The sequence below is a fragment of the Thalassophryne amazonica genome, chromosome 4 (assembly GCF_902500255.1).
Source record: "Thalassophryne amazonica chromosome 4, fThaAma1.1, whole genome shotgun sequence".
Lineage (NCBI taxonomy): Eukaryota > Metazoa > Chordata > Actinopteri > Batrachoidiformes > Batrachoididae > Thalassophryne > Thalassophryne amazonica.
The window spans coordinates 37,634,135-37,661,062 of NC_047106.1; the positions used below are offsets into that span (position 1 = coordinate 37,634,135).

Consider the following 26,928-nt stretch of genomic DNA (forward strand, 5'->3'; position numbering starts at 1 on the left):
TTCTTTTCTATGACTAGTTCTCCTTTGCCTGCAGAGGATAGAGCGGTTTGTTCTGGAACCAGCTCTCCTCTGTTTGTAGAGGATAGAACTGCGCATCTACTACAAAAAAGTACGTCTGCAAAAACGTTAGTGGTCTAAAAATTATTGGACCAAAACGTATCGGAAGATAATTGGTCCCATGATGGTTTTCAAAGTTATCTGAAAAGTTAATCCAATAATGAAAACATTACCTTCGATAATTAGCGGTTAGCAGATTAGCAGAACTGTGCCCACCACTGCTTATATGTAGGTGTGTGACTTTCCAAATCATGTCTCAATCAACTGAATTTACCCCAAATGGACTCCAATTAAGCTGTAGAAACATCTCAAGGATGATCAGTGGAAACAGGATACACCCGAGCTCAGTTTTGAGCTTCATGGCAAAGGATGTGCAAACATATGTACATGGGATTTCTTTGGGGTTTTTTTTAATAAATTTGCAATTTTCAAAATTTCAAAAACATTATGGGGTAATGTGTGTAGAATTTTGAGGAAAAAAATTAATCCATTTTGGAATATGGCTGTAACATAAAAAAATGTGGGGAAAAATGCAGTGCTGTGAATACTTTCTGGACACACTGTAAATCACATTAAACTTGTTTTTGTGGTCCTGTAACTTGTACTGGGAAGCAACATATATGAAAAAAAGCCTTATCACCAATAACCATAAGATGGCACAATCCATATGTGTGACAAATTGCTCCTCTATAGTGAGCTCAAATAAGTACTGTGATTCATACTCCGGAGGAGAAGGTGGTGCCAAACACTATAAAACAATACAAAGAATAAGGAGAAGAAGAACTGAATGAGAAGGACATAGTCAGCCTTAGAGAATAAGCAAACCTAATAAATCATGTTCTAAAACTGAAAGACCACCCTCTTGAATAAACAGAGGGATTATAACCTTCACACTACTCTGTATTCTACTTGTTTAAACTATGTGTGCCAGAACAGCAACAAGGAGGACAGCTAAGGTACGACTATAATATTGTAAAAACATATAGGAGTTAAAAAAAATCTTTAATTACATTTATTGAGGTAAACATGGACATGTTTAGCTCTGAACAGATGTCTTTGTTCAGTGGCCACAAGAAGCATCTTACTTTTGAGATGTTTGGCCTTTGTACAATAACATTAATTAGCATTTTAGCTTCTGCTGGATAATGTGGTGATTGCGCAATAACTAAATAATGTGCCAAGATTTAAAACACCTCCAAAATTTAATGGAGTCTTCCATGGCCTAATATCTATTTGTGGTGAGAATTTCTTCAAAGTCCGTGCAATAGTTTTGACGTAATCCTGCTAACCGTTAGACAAATAAATAAATAAATACCAATGATTTTATTACGTCCTGGGCGGACATAAAAATATATCTGTTGTCCTTTCATATATATTTTTAACAGAATGATATGTATGATTAGAAAAGTAGGACACAGTTATTCATTATCTGACTCAGCCAGGCCTGTGAGGATAAGACTCCATTAGAATAGGTTCATTCTATTTAGTCAGAAATGGGAACACACAGTGTCTGAACGCTGACACTGTGGACAGTGGCTCTCAGTTTGTGACGAATGTGGAGGACTGAAGAATACACAACCGTGTCCATCGTACACAGTGATCATGCTGCTTTCATTGCTGCTGAAGCACACACAGACTTAAAGTATTAATCACGTCCAGGTGACCTTGAGTGTCTGTGAGCACAATGTGATGTGATCTCGTGTATGTGTGTATTTCTGTCTCACTTGCATAAGCAATGTTAAGTTGTTGTTGGCCATAACAATAACTCATGTCTCCATAGCAGCTGTTGCTTGGCGAGAACAATGGCATCTATGTCACAGCATGACACTCATTCTTTAACTTCATCCTTCAGTTGAGCCACAACAGTTTGTGCCATGTGACACTCAGTCACCATGCAGTCATCCAGTCACAGCTCAGGTTCATACAAAGTTCTACAGGCTGATCTACTAAACCACTTGGTGTTGACCACACAGAAACCTCCGATACTGAAAAATTAAGCTAACACGGAAGCGCCAAATGTAACAGTTCTGTGAATGGCCAGTTGAGGGTGCCTCCTAAATCAAGTCACTCTCCACAAACACTCGTTAAAATCTCCAATTTCAGAACACAATTGAACATTTATCTCACACACACACACAAACTACATACACACACACACACATATATATATATATATATATATATATATATATATATGTGTTCTGAAAATTGGAGATTTTAACGAGTGTTTGTGGAGAGTGACTTGATTTGCAAGTCAACCCTTAGGATGCATTGTGCAGAACTCAACAATTTTTGTTTTAGGGTCAACTGCACCATTTTTCCTGGACTTTAATGTCTTGCAGAACAAACTTTAGGGTTCCTGAAATGAGAAAAACACCATTATTTCATTTCCTGGTTTTCATATCTCAGAGTACTTTTGGGTACATTTTTTGAGACACCCCACACACACGTCATATATATATATATATATATATATATATATATATATATATATATATATATATATATATATATATATATATATATATATATATGACAAGATCCTGAGGCCCATTGTTGTGCCATACATCCAAGAACATCACCTCATGTTGCAAGGATCTGTACACAATTCTTGGAAGCTGAAAATGTCCCAGTTCTTGCATGGCCGGCATACTCACCGGACATGTCACCCATTGAGCATGTTTGGGATGCTCTGGACTGGCGTATATGACAGCGTGTACCAGTTCCTGCCAATATTCAGCAACTTCGCACAGCCATTGAAGAGGAGTGGACCAACATTCCACAGGCCACAACTGACAACCTGATCAACTCTATGCGAAGGAGATGTGTTGCACTGCATGAGGCAAATGGTGGTCACACCAGATACTGACTGGTATCCCCCCCCAATAAAACAAAACTGCACCTTTCAGAGTGGCCTTTTATTGTGGACAGTCTAAGGCACACCTGTGCACTAATCATGGTGTCTAATCAGCATCTTGATATGGCACACCTGTGAGGTGGGATGGATTATCTCAGCAAAGGAGAAGTGCTCACTATCACAGATTTAGACTGGTTTGTGAACAATATTTGAGGGAAATGGTGATATTGTGTATGTGGAAAAAGTTTTAGATCTTTGAGATCATCTCATACAAAATGGGAGCAAAACCAAAAGTGTTACGTTTATATTTTTGTTGAGTGTATACACATACATACATACACACACAATACACACATATATACACATACACACATACACACACAATACACACATATATACACATACACACATACACACACAATACACACATATATACATATACATATACACATACATACATATACACACACAATACACACATATATACATATACACATACATACATATACACACACAATACACACATATATACATATACACATACATACATATACACACACAATACACACATATATACATATATACATACATACATATACACACAATACACACATATATACATATACATACATACATATACACACAATACACACATATATACATATACAGGCATATATACACACACACACATCGCGGTCAACTTGTGGACTCCGAAAATTTAGACTACCTATAAAAGTCCATTTTGATTTGACCATTTTTGGGAGGGATCGTCAGTGTGAATGATTCTGGACGATGATTTGTTCTTCCTCTTCTGACTGCTGCAGGTTAGCGATGAGGACTTTTTCAGGGACGTCCCTGCTTATTTCAGAAAGACAATGCCAAGCCACATTCTGCACGTGTTACAACAGTGTGGCTTCGTAGTAAAAGATTGCAGGTACTAGACTGGCCTACCTGCAGTCCAGACCTGTTGCACATTGAAAATATGTGGCGCATTATGAAGCGCAAAATACGACAACGGAGACCCCGGCCTGTTAAACAACTGAAATCGTACATCAAGCAAGAATGGGAAAGAATTCCACCTACAAAGCTTCAACAATTACTGTCCTCAGTTCCCAAACGCTTATTGAGTGTTGTCAGAAGGAAAGGTGATGTAACACAGTGGTAAACATACCACTGTCTCAGCTTTTTTGAAATGTGTTGCAGGTATCCATTTCAAAATGAGCAAATATTTGCACAAAAACAAATATTTGCACAAAAACAACATTGTATTCTGTTTTTATTTACATTTTACACAATGTCCCAACTTCATTGGAATTGGGGTTGTATATAAATGCCTGGTAGGAAGCTTAAATAAAAATAAAATAAACCTACCCAGTTTTTTGTGCAAAAAGTTGGTGAAACAATTTTTCATTGTTTTGTTTTGGCTAATTTCAGAAAATGCCAGTGTTTTTCTGTAAGATTGCAGAAAACCTGCCTACAAAGCTCCATAAACACAAACTGTGAGAGAAGAAAAGTAAACCATTATAAAGTGTAATGAGAACGAGAGGAAACAAGTAGAGCAAGCAAGAAGAGGAAAAAAAGACGAGGTGAGTGCCTGATTGAATTATTGATCTGGCTAGGAAAGAAGAGAAGGATGAAGAGTGTCATGTTTATTACCTGGGGGGAGGCAGTGAACACTGCAAGGGGTGGATGACGTTTAAGGGAGGTTTGCATCCTACATTTCATAAAAAAGCACTTGGAAGAGACAACAGCAACACTGGAAATGAAATGCAGCGGTCACGACAGAAAGACGTCGGTATAACGATGCCTTTGTCACGTTACAATTCTACAAAAACAAAAAAGATCTGATGACAGCTGCAGCAGAAATGTTACATGAGGAATGTGTTGCACAGTTTCTTCTACGGTGTTGTTTTGTTGTTGATCTGGAAATTGATCAGCAGCTTAGTGCAGCATTTTACTGTAGGTAACCGCTGAAATTTGCACGTGAAAAACACAAGCCTGCAGTGGGTTTTCTGCTGCATCAGTGACGTGGAACATGCTGCAGGAAGGTCTGATCTGCTCAGATGCCAGCTGTGTCTCAACACGACTGATGTCTTTGCAGAAACAAATTCATCGTAACTTATCTGTCGCACAGCCTTCCTCTGAGCTCCGCCCTGTCGGAAGATCGAGGGGAAAGCCATAATAGCCTAATCTTTAATCTGTTTATGCATGCATGTCCTCTTTCTTCTACCATGGACAGCTGCAGAGACACAAAACAGACACACTGTTCCTGCTAAATATGCAAAAAATATTTTATGGATATGTAGATAATATCACACAAAAACACATTTGAAGAAAAAAAGACAGATTACATTTCTCTTTTCATTTGGCATCAGAAGGACACTGTTTTCTGAAGCCAAAGTCACACAGATGCTTCACATTCAACCTTCTAATATTCTCATGTTTCTACATTTTCGTATGTCAGTTTGTCTATGACAGTCACCAAAGCAATAGAACAGAATAGAGCCTGCATTGAACCCATCCTAATTACAGTCAGACACAATCTAACCACTAGGAGCAGTGGGCAGCCACAGTCTGACACCTGGGGATCAACTCCAGATGTAGATGCTGCCTTGGCCAGGGACAGAGAAGATGCAGATCCTAAATAAGCATGTTTTTGATTGTAGGAGGAAACCGGAGTGACCGGACGAAACCCACGCAGACGTGGGGAGAACATGCAAACTCCACACAGAAAGGCGGGGAATCAATCCCACGAACTTCTTGCTGTGAGGCACCAGTGCTAACCAGTAATCCACCGTGCCGCCCTAATGCAAGTCAGTTGCTGGGAACGCTTTTCACTTCAAATCAGAAATTTACAAGAGTAACAGTGAGTACTCCGAAAAAATAGCAAGTGTGACATAAAAATGAACCTTGCAAAGCCAATGCTGAAAATAATGAGACTAAAATATCTGGTGCTGTAAGACTGCATGCAGCCACATCACAGAGAAACAAGCATGAACGCACTGCCCTTATAGTGTGGGCGTACCTGACCACATGGCGTGTACGCTGCGTGCAGCACGCATGTGTACTAATTTAGCATTTTATACACAACACGACATGAACCTGAATGTAATTGTTAGTTCGCCTCCTTTCCTTTTCTCTCTTCCACCTATCTTTGTGCAAAGTAATTTCTTACCATCTTTCTGTGGCGTGGCAGTCTCTTCATCTCCTCCCTCCTTCTCAGGGGTGCAGCGGTATCCCTTCTTCTTCAGGATGTTGCAGATGAGGATGCCCAGCAGGCCCATAACACAGAAGATGGGCACCACAGCGAAGACAGCATACTCTGCCATCTTGTCCTCAGCACTGCGTACCACCGTGGCATTAACCGGGCCTCCTGCACCGCCGGAACCTTTAACCACAGCACGGATTGTACGGACATGCAAAGCTAGCAGTGAAAAGGAAAGAGGAACAAGAGTCATCAGGAGATACACCCTAAATATGAATGAGATTGGTCAACTGGTTCTTGAGATATCACGCTAACAAGGGTGGTAATGACAATATGATGAATATCTCACAGTGACCTTGAAATTGACCCCAAGGTCACTGTAATCAACTGGTGTCGGGGGATCACCCAAGTACACCCTTATGCCAAATTTGAATAAAATTGATCAAGTGGTTCTTGAGCTATCACGCGAACAAGTGACAAAGGACAGACGGACATGCTATATCATTTTTCATACCGGGGCATTAAAAAAATAAGAGTGGGAGGTCGTATGGTTGTGAAGATAAAAACTGAACCCTGACACTGAATGGTTGATTCTTACTTTTCACACAGGAACCTTGGATGGACGTATCCTCTGAGGTAGCTGAATGAAAACTGCAAAAATTAAGAAAAAAGAAAGAAACAGCGGGATTAAAGAAACGATAGATAATTTACAGGCACAATGTTAATTTCAATAACTTGTCCGCAATTAGTTTGTTTAAAATTATAACCACAAGTCAAAACTATCTGCTTGTGCAAGACTCCAGTGAAATGGCCGGCACATCTGTATGGTTTGAAGAGACATTATCCTTTTTTCCCCTCTCTCCTCTGTCTCTGATCACCAGGTCTCAGGCTGATCTGAGACAGAAGCGCTGACTCGTTGGTGTGTCAGTAGCTGTCGTGTACTGATGTCAATACTGAAAGCTGTCGATTTAGGTTTTATCTGTTGTTGTTGTCCATTCGGTTGCTCCCGTTTTGTGTTCTGGGTCGCCACAGCGAAGTTTTACGCCAGATGCCCTTCGTGACGCAACTTCAGTTTTACCTGGAGAAACACACACAGCCGCTGATGTTCCAAAGAGGTCTCCCATCCAAGTACTAACCAGATCCCACACTGCTTAGCTTCTGAGATCTGACGGGATCAGACTTACACAGAGCAGAACGGCTGCGATTTAGGTTTTATCTGTAACTTCCGCTAAACTTTTTATGGACTTATCGGTTTAGCATTATAAAAGTTAACTATTCAGTTAGTGGATTAACGGTTATCGAAGCTCACTTTTTGGTTAGCTGTGCCCACCACTGGGTATTTGTGATCGAGCATGTAACGTGTGCATGTCCACACTACAGAAGTGCCCAGGGTCCTGGATGGCAACCACCCAGTCAGAAAACCTGTAAATGTCCACCTCACGAAAGTAACCATCAACCTGCCACAGGGAGGTGAAACATAGGCTTCCCGTTGGCCTTTCCCAGGAGCTGGGGTCCTGAACAGTGAAGCACTCACGTGCTGGATTGCGCCAAGAGAAATGCACCACATGACGAAAATGTCACAACTGACATTCCTCCACAATGCAAGTAGTAAAGTGTACGTATCATCTAACCCCCCTAGGTAATTGACACAAAGTCATTCCAGAGGTATCCTAGGATCCTTTGAAGAGACTTAGTACCCAACACATTCTATCAAATCTTCACTTACCAATTAGCGTCCAAGTCTCGCAACCATACAATAAGACAGGAAGCACCAGGACCCTAAAAACTTTAATTATTCTGCAGAGGCATTGGCATCATCAAACACCTCTGTCCAGACATCCCTTGATCTCAAAGGTCAAGGACCCAGAGACATGAACGCCACCAGAAAAAAAATTTAAATAAATCTGTCAACAATAGATAACATTAAACCAAACATGAAGCTATTCCTCAAATGGCTGCTGGGACTTTAGCTACAGAGCCAAAAACATTGGCAGACTACTGGGTACTTCAGTTTTGATGTGGCAAATGTCAGGCTACAGTCTGGTTCTCAAATTATACCAAACAGATCACATCCACAGATCTCCAGATGTCTATCTGTGAAGACATAGATCTCATGGTATCTAGCTTTGCACACATTTCTCTTATTTGCCACATATGACAATTAAAGTGATTGTTCTGGAGAACATTGAATTCCATATTTAAATCACCCTTTCGGCCACACGGAATCTTTGTAAAGTTGCTTTGTTATGAGTTTTAGTTTTTTGTTGTTGAATTGTGTACCGAATAAATATAGATAAATAAAGATCTGTGGATGGACAAACAAACAGGCAGGACAATCGAAACACACATACAGACAAAGAATTAGTGCATACCCAGGTAGACAGTCTCCACAAACGGCATCGGAGGTTGCAGTTCCAGGAGTTGCGATATTCCGACCGAGGGTTTTACAGGAGACATGTGGGCGGCAAAGTTCAGTGTCAAATACATCTGAAAATGTTCCCTTTGGACACAACTGGCATTGCACTTCTTCTGCTGGACTTTGGATCTGTCTGCAATCCTGTAAAATAGCACAAATTAATAATAATAAAAAAGCCCAACCAAATTCAGAAGAAGTCTGTAAAAGTGAAGGAACATTAAAATACCTCTTGCATGTTAAAAATATGCCCACTCGTTCAAATCTCTCCAATTTAATAGCATATAACATTTTCATCCGTTTAGATTACACAGTTATAACAAAAAAAAAGACTTATTGATGATAAATACCTCGTACATAAACTTAGTTAACGTGTATTTAAAACATATTAGGTTAATTCATATTATTATATCAATTTTGCTCTTTGCTCACTCTTTCTCTCTGCAATACAGTTGTGTTCAAAATAGCAGCAGTGTGTTTAAAAAAGTGAGTAAAGCTCAAAATCCATAAAATAGCTTTTAACTCCATACATGCAAATGCATTGGCAACACTGCACATTCTATTCCAAATCAAACATGAAGAAAAATGTTGTCAAATTTGTTGTTACTTTACAAAATTAAAGAAAAAGCAATATTAGGCTGTTCAAAAACAGCAGTGTCTGCATTTTTTCTTTCTGTGACCCTTATTGCACCCTTACAGGTGGCCCTAATTTAAGGACAAAGATAGGAAATGTTGTATGTGCTGGTTTTAGTGTGGTTCTCTCTGAAAATCTGAGTAAAATAGGTAATTCCAGACATTTTTCAGAAGAACAGCGTACTCTGATTAAAACGTTGATTGGAGACGGAGAAACATATAAAGAAGTGCAGAAAATGATAGACTGCTGAGCTAAAATGATCTCAAATGCTTTAAAATGGCAACAAAACCAGAAAGACCTGGAAGAAAATGGAAACCCACCAATCAAATGGATCGAAGGATAACCAGAATGCCAAAGACTCAGCCAGTGAGCAGCTCCGCAGTGATCAAAGGTCTAAAGTTACCTGTGAGCACTGTAACAATTACAAGACGTCTATGCGAAGCCAAGCTATGAGCAAGATGCTCCCCCGCCCCCCCAAAGTCCCATTGTTGAAAAAAAAAAAAAAAACAACACAGAGACACAAATAACAACAACAAATAACACACAAGAGGTTACAATTTTACAAAAAAACACGTTGACTGACCTAAAAAGAAATGGTGCAACATTTTGTGGATTGATGAAAGCAAGACTATTCTTTTTGTCAGACGACCCCAAAAAACTGAATTCAAGCCACAGTACACTGTGAAGACAGTGAAGCGTGGTGGAGTAAGCATCAAGATATGGGGATGTATCTTATACTGTGTTGTCAGGCCTATTTAGCACATACTAGAATCCTGGATCAGTTTGAATACATCAAAACACTTGAAGAGGTCATGCTGCCTTATGTCGAAGAGGAAATGCCTTTGAAATGGGTGTTTGAACAAGACAACGACCCCAAACACACCAGCAAGCGGGCAGCATCTTGGTTCGAGACTAACAAGATTAACGTTACGGAGTGGCCAGCCCAATCCCTGGACCTTAATCCATTAGAAAAGTTGTGGGATGACATCAAAAGTGCTGTTTCTGTGGCAAAACCAAGCAATGCAGAGGAATTGTGTAGGAGTTGAATGTAGTCTAATCATCCTGGGCTTTAATACCTGTTCACAGGTGCCGAAGTTGGTCGACTCCATGCAACACAGATGTGAATCAGTTCTCAGAAACAGTAGTTATACAAATAAATATTAGTTCAGTGATTCACAGGAAACACAAGTCTTAAAGCATTTCTCAGTTCATACAGTAAATCTTTGAGTTTGCAAAGAATAATGCAGACTCTGCTATTTTTTGAACAGCCTAATATTCCTTTTTCTTCATTTTCCGTAAAGTAGTAGCAAATTTGATAAACTTTTTCTCTGTATTTTGATTTGGAATAGAATGCACAGCGTTCCCATTGCATTTGTGTGTATGGAAGTACAAGATACTATAAGGATTTTGATAAAAAAAATTATCAAGATTTCAGGCTGTGTCTTGTGCATATGGAAGATTACAAAGTAGAGTTTTTGACTCACGCGAACTCACCCCGTCAACCAAAGTCAAAGTTTACAACCAGTGTCTGATGCCCTTACTACTTTACGGGTGCGAAATTTGGACCCTTTACTACCACCAAATTAGGCAGCTGCGTACTGTTCAACAGCGTCATCTGAGAAGAAATTTGAAAATCAAATGGGATAATTACATCAGTAATGAAGAAGTTTTATCTCGGGCACTGAAATCAAACTAGTTAGAAATCGACTGCGCTGGCTGGGCCACGTTACCAGAATGGACGATGATAGGACAGTGAAAGCCCTTACGGAAGGGACTCGCCCTGTTGGACATCCCAAGCTACGTTACAAGCATACTTGCAAGTGTTTTAAAATGCGGAGAAGTTCTGGGTGGCTGGCAATGGAACGCTGAAGACCGACCCGCATAAAGAACAGTGATACGAAACACTTGCAACAAATTCAACCACAAAAGAATTGACGCATATGAAAAGAGAATAGGAAGAAGAAGGCAGCACCAATGGACACCAATTAGCGGTTTTTCTTTGCGAACGAACATTTTTGCACTTATTGTGTATTGCTATTGTGTTAATTAAGGTTGAATGTTTAATTTTAAATGTGTTCTGCCCATTTCGGGTTAAGGCGTGAGCAGTATAAGGATTTTGAGCTTTACTCACTTTTTTTAAACACACTGCTATTACTTTGAACATAACTGTACACACACTCATGCACGCACACGCGCGCACACACACACACACACACACACACACACACACACACACACACACACACACACACACACACACACACACACACACACCTTGGAGGGCTCCTGGCCAGCAGGACATTGCAGGCACATGCATTCTTCCCCTGACTGACACCACAATGCTGAAACTCGTCCACAGCTGAACACCTGCAGGACACAAATACGGTTGAATTCACATCATTTGCCAGCTCTCGCTGCAAACTCCACCTACACACGCCACCTAATTTCAATTTATTTGATTTATACTGGGCCAAATCACAACAAAAACTCCCTCTGATGATAATGAGGAAGAAACCTCAAGCAGACCAGACTCAAAGGAGTGACCCACTGCCTAGGTCATTCTAACAATCACAAGGTTTTGCAAAGTTTTACAAAGCAGAAGAAACAGAAAATAGAAAATCAAACAACTTAATAATATAAAGAAGATGAGAAGTCCACACAGGCGTCATCACCACAGGCAGAGGTCTTCTACTGATGGCGTGGACGACCCCTGTAAGTCTATCATAGTATAAGTGTTACATGTAAAGCACAGTATGTGAACACTGTAATTTTTTTTTTACAGTACAGTACGCTGGTAAAAACATGAACATGTGCAAAAACTTACCATAAGAAGGACTAGAGCTGAGCAGCAAAGGTGGTTCCTCATCTTCTTCAATGTATTCTTCTATGAACATATGATCTGGAGAGGAGAGCAACACAGATCCCACAACAGGTAAACCAGCTGCAGATTTTAAAAATCAATTATCACTCAGGTCACATGAAAACAACACCATCCTTTTCTATATTTAGTGCAATTAATTTTTAAGTACAATATGTACAAAAATTAGATAAGAGGGGAAAAAACCCTTTCCAAGGCAATGATTTTTTTGTCCGTGACACAACATAATTATAACATTAGAAGTCATGTAAATGTCATTTTCACTCACATGTACATTCACAGAAACATGCAAGTACAAATCACGAAAAACACCTGAGTCATTTTTTTCTGACATCCAGATTGACTCCAGAGACGGTGAGGTAAGGAGCAGTTAGAAGTGCCGTAAATAACATTTACTCTGAATCAGGTAACTATTATGGATACATGTGAATGAACGAGAAATTTTCTCTGTGTATTTTAGCTAGACGGATACTCACACACAATTTTAAACCAGTCATTTATGCTAAAACACAATTCCTGTCCCAGTACAAAAATAAAATTGCTGGATTATTTCCCACACTTGAAAATTGAAACATTTTTTGTTAACAGTTCCACTGTTATGTTATCATGACTCTCTCCAAGTCTACCTACTGGTACAAATAAAGTAACCTGAACCCAAAAAGCAAAAATATGAAGTTTATCAAACTAAATTAACTTGAATGATTAAAAATAATGTCTGAAAGACATGGATTTTAAGTAAATTGAAAACAAAAATATATTTATGAATTGATGGTTATTAGAGACAAAATGAGTAAGCTCAGCCAATACATCTAAATTTAATTAATGTTTTATAAACCTACATTCCTGGGCTTAACTTGTAAACTGCAGTGAGTGAGTCTACAACCACCAGTTTCTTAACACCATCACTTAAAAACAATAACTGCTCTCATCTTGTAAGTCTCTAAATTAAAAGAGCATATAATGAGGATAAACTGATTAAAATTTGGTTAACTTTGATGCAGCAGATCAATAAATACATGTCCAGACTTATTAAAGGGGATACTCTTATCATCACATGCATGATGGGAATTAGGAACAGGTGTGGTTGAAGTTGTGTATAGCTTGAAATAAGCTTGTCGTCTCCAGTATTACTACGTCACACCCCGTCAAAGTATCGTTACAGTCATCTATGTGTCACGTAAAAGTGTTTGGTGATGGTATATTTAAAGTAGCTTTAATCCAGAGACAGAATTCCCAAAGATATGCATTGCACACACACACACTATATATATATATATATATATATATATATATATATATATATATATATATATCATATTTAACATTTTTTTGGGGTGTATAAGATGTCTTGTTTCTTTTGTGGTGTAGAGTCGCTGTGCAGGAGCACCCCCAATTTCAATGTACCCCCCCTCCCCCATACAATGACAATAAAGACCACTCTATTTGATTCTAAAAGGAAAAAGTGGCTGGAAGTATTTCATTTACTACGAAATCCGTTTTGCTGTCACATATCAGTGAGAGAAACAATTTCTACCATTAATGTAAAATTTTAATCACCTTAGGCTTTGATTTGTAATTATTACTGCAACCTGACAAAGATGACTCAGCATGTTCACTGGGACATTTGATCACGTTGAACATACAACAGAGAGCTGCTGTCAGCAGGGTGATCAATCGACAACCAGAGGATCCAGAATAAATCTGACTTTACCCAATGATCTCTGAATAGTATACGCGTACATTTGCAGCAGGTGTACTCGGGTATACGATTAAAAAGTGACAGTCCAATTACACCTTAAAAGTCAACAAGAAAACACAGCATAAAAATAAGAAAAAACAAAAACTAAAGGTCTCCAACACTTTTATACGAGGAACAGACAAAGAAGAAACTAACTTTGATGAGTATCTGGCATGACATGATAGAAGCTTTGTTTTTGTGGTCAACCGTGCCCCAACACGGCAAAATTCAGCAGGTCACACACGTAGCAATGATTTTATTTTCAAAATGTCAGACCAACCATTAAAATTAAGACTCTGTGACCCATTTTGGAAACTCTTTTTGGACAACACCCAAACTTTTCAGTACAGTTTTGATTGACACATGAGACTACAATGAAATATTATATTTCCATATGTACGATGTTGACTTGGCCAGATAAATGAAGGATAACACACAATTTAAATCCCACTTTGGATTACATTTTTAAAAATAATCACAAATATTTGGGGGTAAATTTAATCTATACTACAAAACTGAATGTGTTTTTTATTTATATAATGACCTGTCATGGCCCACACATTGGGAAACACTGCTACTGACAAGTCCCACAACTTTGTAGATTTATCTTCTAAAACCTCAGGACCAATGCCAAACAAAAAAGGCATTTGTAGTGATGAAACAATAGAATGAGCATGCAGACAGCAAACGTACAGAAGTCATAAGGACCACTCACTCATCTTCTACCGCTTAGTCCAATGAAAGTAAAGAAAAACAAAAGAAGACAAAAGATGATGATGATGACAGACAGGCTAAGAGACGTAACGGGACAACAGATAGAAGAGGAACTGGCGAGCAGCATACTTACTCCAGACTTGCAGATGACTGACACCGTTGCACTGGCAACTCAAAGAGGATGCTGTGTGCGTGACTGCAAATTCTGAGGAGGTTATCGAACTCAAACCACCTGATTTCCCATAGCTGCTCGAAGACACGGGATCAATGTTCTACTTGTGTGCTACTTTGTCAAGAAATTAAAAACGGCAACAACAAATCTGGCAGCACATACAAATCTAAATTCAGGAATTCTTAAGCACACAGTCTGACACACACAAACACACACCCACACGTGTGCAAATCTGTGGAGCTGAACACACAAAGTCAGCAGACCTGCCTGTGTCTTATACTGTCACTACAACCACAGACACACCCCGGATGACCTTAGGACACGCCCTGTTCTATCACAGCTCCAAAAAAAAAAAAAAAAAAAAAAATACTGGCACCTTTCTGTCCAGCCAATGACACGCTGTACCTCATATAAACAAGCAAACGGTAAGATTAGTTGCCATCGTACCAATGACAGGCTTCTGCTGTGTGATTTGGGGAAGTGGGGGGAATAAAGTCAAACTGATTTGTAGACTGAGGGGGACAGAGAGCATGCAGGAGTTCTTTGGGCTGCTCCCTTTCACTCAGGAATGCCAACGTTAATACACTTTGGACCCGCGTGCTGATCTGGCAGAATTTTCACACTGGATGCCCTTCCTCCTGCAACTACAGGAACACAACCAGATTAGGTCATGGGTGGGGCACTACAGTAACACAACCATATTAGGTCATGGATGGGATTTGAATCTCGGACTTTCTTTGTGGGATGTTTTGTAAAAGCATCAAATCTAAAAGTAGCCATTTTCTTTGTGAATGTATTTATAGCAAAGCACTTTCTTCAAGCACAGTCATAAAATTTTAGGACTCTGATGATGTTTAACCTGAATCCCAGCCTTTTTTTTGACCAAGCTGTTAATGCACTTTTTTCCAGAGCAGAAGGTTCCCGGTTCAAGACCACCCCTGCCCAGTCTCTGTGTAACATGGAGTCAAGTGTAATGGGAGAAGCCGAAATAAAGATGTAGATTTAACAAATATTTTTTTCTGCAATTTGATCCCTTTAAATGCTGTAAAATGTAATGCTCAATATTTTGAAAGTGCTGAGCCAACATTTGTGAGTCCCCCAAAGAACTTGTAACTGCTGGATGCAATGTCCCCTAATCGGTAAAAAGTAGACAGGAGAAGGGGATGAGCAGGATATAGATCACAAATAAAATACAGAATCCTACTTGGATCCAACTTGAACACAGTACGGTCTCAACACCAACTAAGTGCTTTATGACCTTTCATACCACACTTTTCACTGTACCTTAATGAGAAAATGCACATCTTTTTTCAAAAAGACCAAAATAAAAGTGAGTCAGAAAGTTGATATTAAAGGCACACTGGTATCCAGGCAAGCCATTTGTTGTTTTGTCTTTGTTTTTAAAGTTCGCCTTTTCAGTTTATGTGAAACAGCTAAACGTAAGAAGAAGAAGAAGAAGGTTGTGACTCACTTTTAAAACTTAAAATCTTCTGCCCCCCCCCCCCCCCCCCCCCCCCAACCTTTAATCATAATTTAGATTGACACTTGACTAAGATGAACTATTTCCATGTACAATGTCACACTAGGTCAGATAAATGAAAAATAACAGAATTTTATTAGTTCTGATTACATTTACAAAATAATCATAAATATTCTTGGCCAATATTAAAGTTTATTATAAAACTGAAAATCAAAGCATTTTTTTTACAGAGCTCTTTGCAAAACTCTGTTGTAGCGCCATTAATGGTAAATCAAATCAATCAATCAATTTTTTTTTATATAGCGCCAAATCACAACAAACAGTTGCCCCAAGGCGCTTTATATTGTAAGGCAAGGCCATACAATAATTATGTAAAACCCCAATGGTCAAAACGACCCCCTGTGAGCAAGCACTTGGCTACAGTGGGAAGGAAAAACTCCCTTTTAACAGGAAGAAACCTCCAGCAGAACCAGGCTCAGGGAGGGGCAGTCTTCTGCTGGGACTGGTTGGGGCTGAGGGAGAGAACCGGGAAAAAGACATGCTGTGGAGGGGAGCAGAGATCGATCACTAATGATTAAATGCAGAGTGGTGCATACAGAGCAAAAAGAGAAAGAAACAGTGCATCATGGGAACCCCCCAGCAGTCTACGTCTATAGCAGCATAACTAAGGGATGGTTCAGGGTCACCTGATCCAGCCCTAACTATAAGCTTTAGCAAAAAGGAAAGTTTTAAGCCTAATCTTAAAAGTAGAGAGGGTGTCTGTCTCCCTGATCTGAATTGGGAGCTGGTTCCACAGGAGAGGAGCCTGAAAGCTGAAGGCTCTGCCTCCCATTCTACTCTTACAAACCCTAGGAACTACAAGTAAGCCTGCAGTCTGAGAGCGAAGCGCTCTATTGGGGTGATATGGTACTACGAGGTCCCTAAGATAAGATGGGACCTGATTATTCAAAACCTTATAAGTAAGAAGAAGAATTTTAAATTCTATTCTAGAATTAACAGGAAGCCAATGAAGAGAGGCCAATATGGGTGAGATATGCTCTCTCCTTCTAGTCCCCGTCAGTACTCTAGCTGCAGCATTTTGAATTAACTGAAGGCTTTTTAGGGAACTTTTAGGACAACCTGATAATAATGAATTACAATAGTCCAGCCTAGAGGAAATAAATGCATGAATTAGTTTTTCAGCATCACTCTGAGACAAGACCTTTCTGATTTTAGAGATATTGCGTAAATGCAAAAAAGCAGTCCTACATATTTGTTTAATATGCGCTTTGAATGACATATCCTGATCAAAAATGACTCCAAGATTTCTCACAGTATTACTAGAGGTCAGGGTAATGCCATCCAGAGTAAGGATCTGGTTAGACACCATGTTTCTAAGATTTGTGGGGCCAAGTACAATAACTTCAGTTTTATCTGAGTTTAAAAGCAGGAAATTAGAGGTCATCCATGTCTTTATGTCTGTAAGACAATCCTGCAGTTTAGCTAATTGGTGTGTGTCCTCTGGCTTCATGGATAGATAAAGCTGGGTATCATCTGCGTAACAATGAAAATTTAAGCAATACTGTCTAATAATACTGCCTAAGGGAAGCATGTATAAAGTGAATAAAATTGGTCCTAGCACAGAACCTTGTGGAACTCCATAATTAACTTTAGTCTGTGAAGAAGATTCCCCATTTACATGAACAAACTGTAATCTATTAGACAAATATGATTCAAACCACCGCAGCGCAGTGCCTTTAATACCTATGGCATGCTCTAATCTCTGTAATAAAATTTTATGGTCAACAGTATCAAAAGCAGCACTGAGGTCTAACAGAACAAGCACAGAGATGAGTCCACTGTCCGAGGCCATAAGAAGATCATTTGTAACCTTCACTAATGCTGTTTCTGTACTATGATGAATTCTAAAACCTGACTGAAACTCTTCAAATAGACCATTCCTCTGCAGATGATCAGTTAGCTGTTTTACAACTACCCTTTCAAGAATTTTTGAGAGAAAAGGAAGGTTGTAGATTGGCCTATAATTAGCTAAGATAGCTGGGTCAAGTGATGGCTTTTTAAGTAATGGTTTAATTACTGCCACCTTAAAAGCCTGTGGTACATAGCCAACTAACAAAGACAGATTGATCATATTTAAGATCGAAGCATTAAATAATGGTAGGGCTTCCTTGAGCAGCCTGGTAGGAATGGGGTCTAATAAACATGTTGATGGTTTGGATGAAGTAACTAATGAAAATAACTCAGAACAATCGGAGAGAAAGAGTCTAACCAAATACCGGCATCACTGAAAGCAGCCAAAGATAACTATACGTCTTTGGGATGGTTATGAGTAATTTTTTCTCTAATAGTTAAAATTTTGTTAGCAAAGAAAGTCATGAAGTCATTACTAGTTAAAGTTAATAGAATACTCAGCTCAATAGAGCTCTGACTCTTTGTCAGCCTGGCTACAGTGCTGAAAAGAAACCTGGGGTTGTTCTTATTTTCTTCAATTAGTGATGAGTAGAAAGATGTCCTAGCTTTACGGAGGGCTTTTTTATAGAGCAACAGACTCTTTTTCCAGGCTAAGTGAAGATCTTCTAAATTAGTGAGACGCCATTTCCTCTCCAACTTACGGGTTATCTGCTTTAAGCTACGAGTTTGTGAGTTATACCACGGAGTCAGACACTTCTGATTTAAAGCTCTCTTTTTCAGAGGAGCTACATGGTACATGGTAAATGTCCACCAATCAATCAACTTTCAATCAACTTTTTTCTTGTATAGCGCCAAATCACAACAAACAGTTGCCCCAAGGCGCTCCACATTGCAAGGCAAGGCCATACAATAATTATGAAACACAGTCTACGTCTAAAGCAACATAACCAAGGGATGGTCCAGGGTCACCCGATCCAGCCCTAACTATAAGCCTTAGCGAAAAGGAAAGTTTTAAGCCTAATCTTAAAAGTAGAGAGGGTATCTGTCTCCCTGATCTGAATTGGGAGCTGGTTCCACAGGAGAGGAGCCTGAAAGCTGAAGGCTCTGCCTCCCATTCTACTCTTACAAACCCTAGGAACTACAAGTAAGCCCGCAGTCTGAGAGCGAAGCGCTCTAATGGGGTAATATGGTACTACGAGGTCCCTAAGATAAGATGGGACCTGATTATTCAAAACCTTATAAGTAAGAAGAAGAATTTTAAATTCTATTCTAGCATTAACAGGAAGCCAATGAAGGGAGGCCAACACGGGTGAGATATGCTCTCTCCTGCTAGTCCCCGTCAGTACTCTAGCTGCAGCATTCTGAACCAACTGAAGGCTTTTTAGGGAACTTTTAGGACAACCTGATAATAATGAATTACAATAGTCCAGCCTAGAGGAAACAAATGCATGAATTAGTTTTTCAGCATCACTCTGAGACAAGACCTTTCTGATTTTAGAGATATTGCGTAAATGCAAAAAGGCAGTCCTACATATTTGTTTAATATGCGCTTTGAATGACATATCCTGATCAAAAATAACTCCAAGATTTCTCACAGTATTACTAGAGATCAGGGAAATGCCATCCAGAGTAACGATCTGGTTAGACACCATGCTTCTAAGATTTGTGGGGCCAAGTACAATAACTTCAGTTTTATCTGAGTTTAAAAGCAGGAAATTAGAGGTCATCCATGTCTTTATGTCTGTAAGACAATCCTGCAGTTTAGCTAATTGGTGCGTATCCTCTGGCTTCATGGATAGATAAAGCTGGGTATCATCTGCGTAACAATGAAAATTTAAGCAATACCGTCTAATAATACTGCCCAAGGGAAGCATGTATAAAGTGAATAAAATTGGTCCTAGCACAGAACCTTGTGGAACTCCATAATTAACTTTAATAGCAATAGCTCCACCAGGTGGAGCTATTGCTCCATTTCAAGTACCTTGTCTATAGGGTACTGTGGGACACCGCCAATGACAACCAACCTGTTGCTTATATTAGTAGATGGCTGCTCACAGCCTTCTTGCAGTACCTTCATAGCCCACTAGGGGGACACTGCCACACTTCAGGAATCACTGGTGTAAAAAACCATTACCGACTGTATAATGACAAGTGAAAGATTACTTAGGGATTTTCAGATGAAGAGCATCACTTGTATTGTTCGGAAATGTCAGCTATTACATTTTTGATGCATTTTTCTGGACATGATGTAGCATGCCGGTGCTTCAGCATTAAGGACTCCAGCAACTGGAAAAAGTCAAAGCGATGGATGACCATGTTTCACCAGGGTGTAGCAAATAGATGACTACTTTCCAGAAGGGGGAATGGACGCCTGGGTGGTTACCATCCATGGCCCAACACAAGCCTGTAGTGTGGTGGATGTGGCAACGCACAGCACCAGCGCATTCTCTCACAAATTGTGTACAATAATTTTATATAGTAAGCTCCAACATCACACTGAGCAGTATGGTGCTTTAACACCTCCCACAACATCTCAGGCTACAAAGACGTCAAAAACACAACACCCAAACTGCCTTCACCATTTTATTTGAATGAATGAAAGCAGTAACACGGGACGACATACACAACAACACAAAGTCAAAAGACAGGTGACAGGTTTTACCCAGTGTAGCTGTGCTACACTGGGTAAAACAGTAATTACTCCAAATCCTTGACGTTGTTGTTTGACAGATACAAATGAGCTAAAACAGCAACGTCAGATGACCAGTCATATTTTCTGTTTTCATGACGATGCCTAAAAATAGCAATAATAAAGCAGTTAACAGTGAAGGCATAACAAAAACATGGACAGTGGCGGTTTGCAGGGTGAGGACTAATGTGCTTCAGAGCTTTTTCTGGCTCCTTGATGTGACACTGCAGGTGAGCTGAGGAGTCTTAGTGGATGAAGCTCTGAAGGAAAGAAGGAACCACAAAGGAGGAAACAAGAATGAGTGGAACTTCAAACCTTTATGGTTGAGGTGAGTGAGTTGCAGAAAAAAACACTAAACCAGTTTTCAGAAGACACCTTAATGGTTTTCAGATGATGACCCATTCGTGTCAAGTGCAGAAGGTTCTGTTTGAACATGACACGATGCAAGGGGTTTTATTTTGCAATGCCACAATGTATTTTTAGCATTAAGCCTAAAAGCACATTCTGCTTAAATTACTTACAGATATGCCTGATTTCAGCAATATGTGTAGTATTAGTGTAACACTGCTCCTCGGGAAATTCTCACTACAAAAACAAAGAATAAAGCAAATAATGGCTGAGTCACTGGCGGAACCATGGTTCAAACTAGAGATGGTACTCCAAGTCCCACCCCAATTCTGACTTGGACCCCCAAAAGAGGCAAAAAAAGAATCTTGCAATCCTATTTCAGAAACCCCAAAAGTGGACCGTACCATTTCTTAACAACAGATGAATGTCTTGACCGTCTGCCTCAATCCTGTCATTGCTCGTTTAAGCCAAAGGATACTGCATTATATTAATGTAAGGCGCTAAAGAGCTTCTTTAATACTTATGTCACGTGACTGCAGAGGAATGGTAACATTAGCTACTTTGCTACTCTTGAATTTACAATTTATTTCATTTATATAGTGCCAAATCACAACAAAGTTGCCTCAAGGCGCTTCACACAAGTAAGGTCTAACCTTACCAACCCCCAGAGCAAGCACATAGGCGACAGTGGTAAGGAAAAACTCCCTCTAATGATTTGAGGAAGAAACCTCAAGCAGACCAGACTCAAAGGGGTGACCCTCTGATTGAGCCATGCTACCGACACAATTGACACTCTTGCCTTACGTTACAATTTACCTAACTAATGTTGGCTCACATCTGCCTGACCTAACATTACTTACATAATCTTGGGTATATGCAAACATTAGCTAACTAATGTTAGGTAGGTATATATATATATATATATATATATATATATATATATATATATATAATAAATAATGTAAAAATAAGCTAACTAACGTTAGCTAGCATTTGTCTGACCTAACATGAGCTAACTATGTAAGGTATGTAATGTAAACATTAGCTAAATAATTAGATGAGGACTCTGTCGTTGTATAATTTGCACTTTCGGCTGCACTGAGACCCCCCCCCCCCCCCCCCCCCACAACAACAAAAAAAAAAAAACATTGGTGCAAGAGTGCTTTGGCAACTACCTTGGCTGAGTGAGATTCTGGTCTGAAGTGGCATCTGCCTGTAAATTTTATATTTACAGCATCTTTTAACCCAACATACAGTACAGAAGACTGTTGCAATCTTGTTTTCAGTCTACTGTAAGCGGATTTCCTTTCTTTTTTGACTCAAGCGGTTGAGGGAACACGAACGGGTTGCTAGGTCATTTGTAGCTTCAACAGAACCCCACTGGCCAGCTGAAGTGTTTCCATCTCCCACAACAAGGACAAGGATAAGGGGTCAGAACTTGGGCAACATCAGAGCCTTGTACAAATATCACATGCATGCAGTTCCCAAACCACAGGAAATTATCAACTGCTTCATCTGGAGTGACACAAGGGTGAGTTCTGTCCCTGTTTCTTGTTATCATTTATGTAGAAATGAGAACAAAACAGGAAAATTCTGACCCAGAATCTCTCAATGGACTTGTTTTCACATGAAAAGAGAGTTACCAGTGAAGACGAAGGACAGCTGCAAGAGCACATGAACAAAAGACAGACACCACTTGTGCAAGCTATGATATGAAAATAGCATCAACAATAGTAGGCTGAAACAAGTGAAAGAATTTAAGTACCTCAACATTATTCCTACAGAAGACAGAAGCCTAGATAACATCAGCGAATGAGAGACACCAGAGACCAGAAAGTCAAAGTCGCAGTTTGGTATAGTTGCCCTTCTCATAAAATATCCAAATATTCCCATGGATAAGAAAGCCAAACTCACAAACTATCTTCACTATCACCTTGACCTACCATTGCTAAACACAGACCCTGACCAAGTCCCTTGAACACAAGGTGGCTACTTGTGAGATGAGACGCCTAGAAGAGCCACTTAACAAGACCAGACATGTCAAGATCCAGAAGACCACAATCAGAGAAATAGTGGAAGCAGTAGTAATCCACCATTACATCCATCAGCAGAGAACCAGATGGCTTAGATACATAGCCCAGATATCAACTCAACAACTATCCAACAAACCCTACAACATGGGAATGTGAGGGTTCAAAGCAACTAAGCAAGTACCAGACTGAGAAACAAATGGCTCAAAGGTGTCCTTATACAGCGTCCTGCCTCACCAGCCAATCAAGCTTGCTGCTGACTGCCAACTCTTTCTCCCTGTAGCACCTAAAATGGTTGAAGTGGGTGGATAGGTAGAAAGAAAGAAAGAAAGAAAGAAAGAAAGAAAGAAAGAGAGTTTGCCTCTGTCCTATCAAACAATCAAATTCAAACCCAAAAGCAAATTTTGTAGTATAGTCGGGTGAAACCAGGGTTTAGTTAAGATAGCTGACTGATAGAGGGCAGAAAAACAAGATTAAATTTTTTATAACATAATACACCTAGCATTACTATTATTTATTTAATCCCATTTCATAGTACTCCCCCATTATTCCCACACTTTAGGCAACCTCAAATCTATAATGAATCTGTTTACAAGTCAAAACTGTCTTCTACTGAAGAGTGCCACAAGCTTTTCATGGGATTTATTTTTCAGAGTAGAATCAGAAGGAGGATGTATAATATACCCGGATGTCCACTGTCACCTGCTTTCACACCAAGTTTCCTCCCGCTCAGCAGAAATTACATCTGACTATTAACTGTTTTGGATCACAATGTATACTGATGTCACAAATTGCTAAAGAACATGTTCAAAAATTTCTCAATTACTCACAATGCTCTACAATGCTACTTTTACAATCGCTTACTACAGTATTTTTTACATAGACAGTAAGGAATCATCAATGGGAGACTACTGTAAAACAACTAAATTATCAACTTAGTGAAAATAAAAACTTTAACAGTATATTCCATTCATCTTTTACATTGTGTCTGTGGCAGATTTATGTTTAATCAGCTGTTTAGTAACCACAGCTCTGCCTAATGCAGATTTCTTTCTCTTTTTTTTTTTTTTTTTTGATGAGTATACAGTAAACCCATTTTGTTTTAGAGGTGCACACGTCATATTCTTATGTATCAGCAACATTACATGGGTTTATAGAGTTTTTTCTTCTTCTACATCTTTGTCCCCCACAGGTGTATTGTGTTGCTCCAAGGTTGAGCAGTGTTTTAGGGGGTTCAGTATCTTTCTCAGGGACGTTCTGACACTCAGCCAGAATCTGGACTCAAACTCATCAACCGTGCAATTAGTGAAGAACATGCTCTACTGACTGACGTATGCTCATATAACTTTTGCGTGATTTTACATCAACAATGCACAGACCTAACAGAACTTTATATTCATGCAATTTAAACATTCACTGTACGAGGGTAGGCTGAAAAGTTCTAAGGCTTCCCATGAAGGAGTAATGCATTAACTGCATTATAGTGAGCCTTAGAACTTTTCAGCCTACCCTCGTATATTGTGGCAGAATTTTTTTCAGCTTATATGTAAATTTCAATTGTTTTTAGTTATTATATTTGGCTTTCTTGCATTGATTTTCCCTTGTTTGGGTAAAAACGAAGAAAACCGAGAAATGCTTTCATTGTTGTTTCATATGTTATAAAGAGTTTTGTAGACTGACTTGATCCTTACCCAGACACACTAATTGGTCCTTTGGTGCATCAAAAATAGATGATCCGACACTTTGACAAATGCACATGAACAAAAGGTTCAAGGCTTAGTTTGCAATTCCGTCAAAAGACAGTCAGCCATTCACATGGCGACTTATTAAGCCCCTGAACCATATGACATGTACAGTCTTTGGAAACACCTCATTGTGATGCAGATGAAAATTATGTTATGGTCAGAGTAAAATACAACAGAAAAGAACTGAGCAGGCAAAAGAAGGTTTAAAGTAATTACACTCCATTGTTCGTGGACCAAGAGATAATGTGCATGTGTATGAGAACGACGTGAGATGGACAACCATACCCTCTGTTTGACTTAATGGAGGTGCCCATTATTTGGCGGATTTACGCCAAAACGTTTGACGTTACTTCTGAGACAATGTCTCATTACAGAAGGCCCGTCTGATCACTTAGCAGGTGTCACCTCCTTTGCATTTGTCTGCAGAGGCATTTCGCTGTGTCAACGTACCTTCTGACATACTTTCTCGCGTCCTTGGGTTGGCGCTGAAGTCATATTTTCCAGTGGAACTGAACACCATCAGTAACCTGCCAGGCCTCTCCTGTGTCTCACCTGTGCCACGTCTGTCAGACTTCAGTACGCCACACCGTCAGCGCCACAGAATAAACAACACTCAGGTGCAGAAGGGTGCTTAAGTTGTGTCTAAACCAGGGGTAGGCAACCTGTTCCAGAAAGAGCCATGAGGGTGCAGGTTTTCTTTGCAGCCACTGACTCCACCAGGTGATTTCACTGATTAACTGATTCCATCTGCTCAAAGTGATATTAATCAGTAAAATCACCTGGTGGAGTCAGTGGCTGCAAAGAAAACCTGCACCCTCATGGCTCTTTCTGGAACAGGTTGCCTACCCCTGGTCTAAACCTTTGCCACACAAAGAGAGTGATCCATGGCAACAGCTGCGGATCGTCCAACACAACAAGGAAACACCGTCTGACTTTACACAGATACCCTAAATTTCTAAACCATACAGACAGAGGCGTTATCAAAGTGGGACGTTTATGCTTATTTCTTTTGGCTCCTATTTTACGCACATTTGGTATGGAGTTACCTGTGGATTTAGCACGTGTTATGCTGGATCCCCTTCCTGACACGACCCCAGAGGTGCAAGGAGCATGTTGGGCCTTGAACCAACAGCCTCCTTGTTGGGACACTACAACAGTAGAGCGCTATCCGCTACAACAATTCAATTCAAGGCACTACACATAGGTTAGATTAAACTTTGCACCACCCCCCCGAGCAACCACACTGGTGACAGCATTTTTTTTTAGCTAAACAACCATAAACACATATGTAGAATCCAGTGATTGGAGTGTCTTGATTTGCAATTGTCCTGGATCAAGACTAAGATCCAGGCTTTCGATGACTTTTTGGACTCGGCCACCAGAAGTGTATCTACATATGGTGAAAGTGTTGAACTTATAGAGACATTCACTTACCTCAGCAGTGTCTCTGGGTCCTCTGCCTTTGAGATCGAGAGGCGCATGGCGAGAACTGACAAAATCATGAGATCGCCGGGCAAAAGTATTTGGCGATGTTGATATTTCTGCAGAAGAACAAAACTTCCATGTCTTTTGGGTCCTGCTGTTTCCTGTATTACTGTATGGATGGGAGACTTGGATGCTAGCCAGTGACCTAAGATGATGACCAAATGTCTTTGATGCTACATCTCCTTGAAGAATCCTTTGGTACCGCTAGAATGACTGTGTGTGAAACAAGTAGTTACTTGGGGAGACTCAGATGAGGAGCCATGTGGCACGTTTCTTTGTGCATGATTCAACACAGGTGCCTCAGTGTTTAAGACCACAGTGAGTAAAGAAGGCCAAGAGGACGCCCACATTTTATCTGGTTGCAGTAGATAGCTACTTTCGAGAAGTAGGGATGGGTTGGTAGTCTGCCTGGGTGGTTACTATACAGGATCTGGAGTAGTTCCATGGTGTGGGGAATGCAGTGATGTGTGGCAACATCCCATGAATAAATCAGTGTTTTTATTGATGCCAGAGTAGTCATTAAACAGGACACTCATCAGTTTTCACCCCAACCTTGTTTTTTGTCCACAGGC

The 26,928-nt window shown here is 39.8% G+C and overlaps 1 protein-coding gene across 1 annotated transcript in view; it reads right to left on the reverse strand.

Annotated features, from left to right (window-relative positions):
- relt (RELT TNF receptor) overlaps positions 1 to 26,928 on the reverse strand; it is a 59,392-nt gene that overhangs the window by 16,571 nt on the left and 15,893 nt on the right. The window contains exons 2-6 of the mRNA XM_034169403.1: positions 11,991 to 12,065; positions 11,441 to 11,533; positions 8,492 to 8,676; positions 6,718 to 6,770; positions 6,090 to 6,338 (exon numbers count right to left, since the gene is read on the reverse strand). Coding sequence (XP_034025294.1) covers positions 6,090 to 6,338; positions 6,718 to 6,770; positions 8,492 to 8,676; positions 11,441 to 11,533; positions 11,991 to 12,032 — 622 coding nt within the window. The 5' untranslated portion in view covers positions 12,033 to 12,065. The remainder of the gene's footprint in view (positions 1 to 6,089; positions 6,339 to 6,717; positions 6,771 to 8,491; positions 8,677 to 11,440; positions 11,534 to 11,990; positions 12,066 to 26,928) is intronic.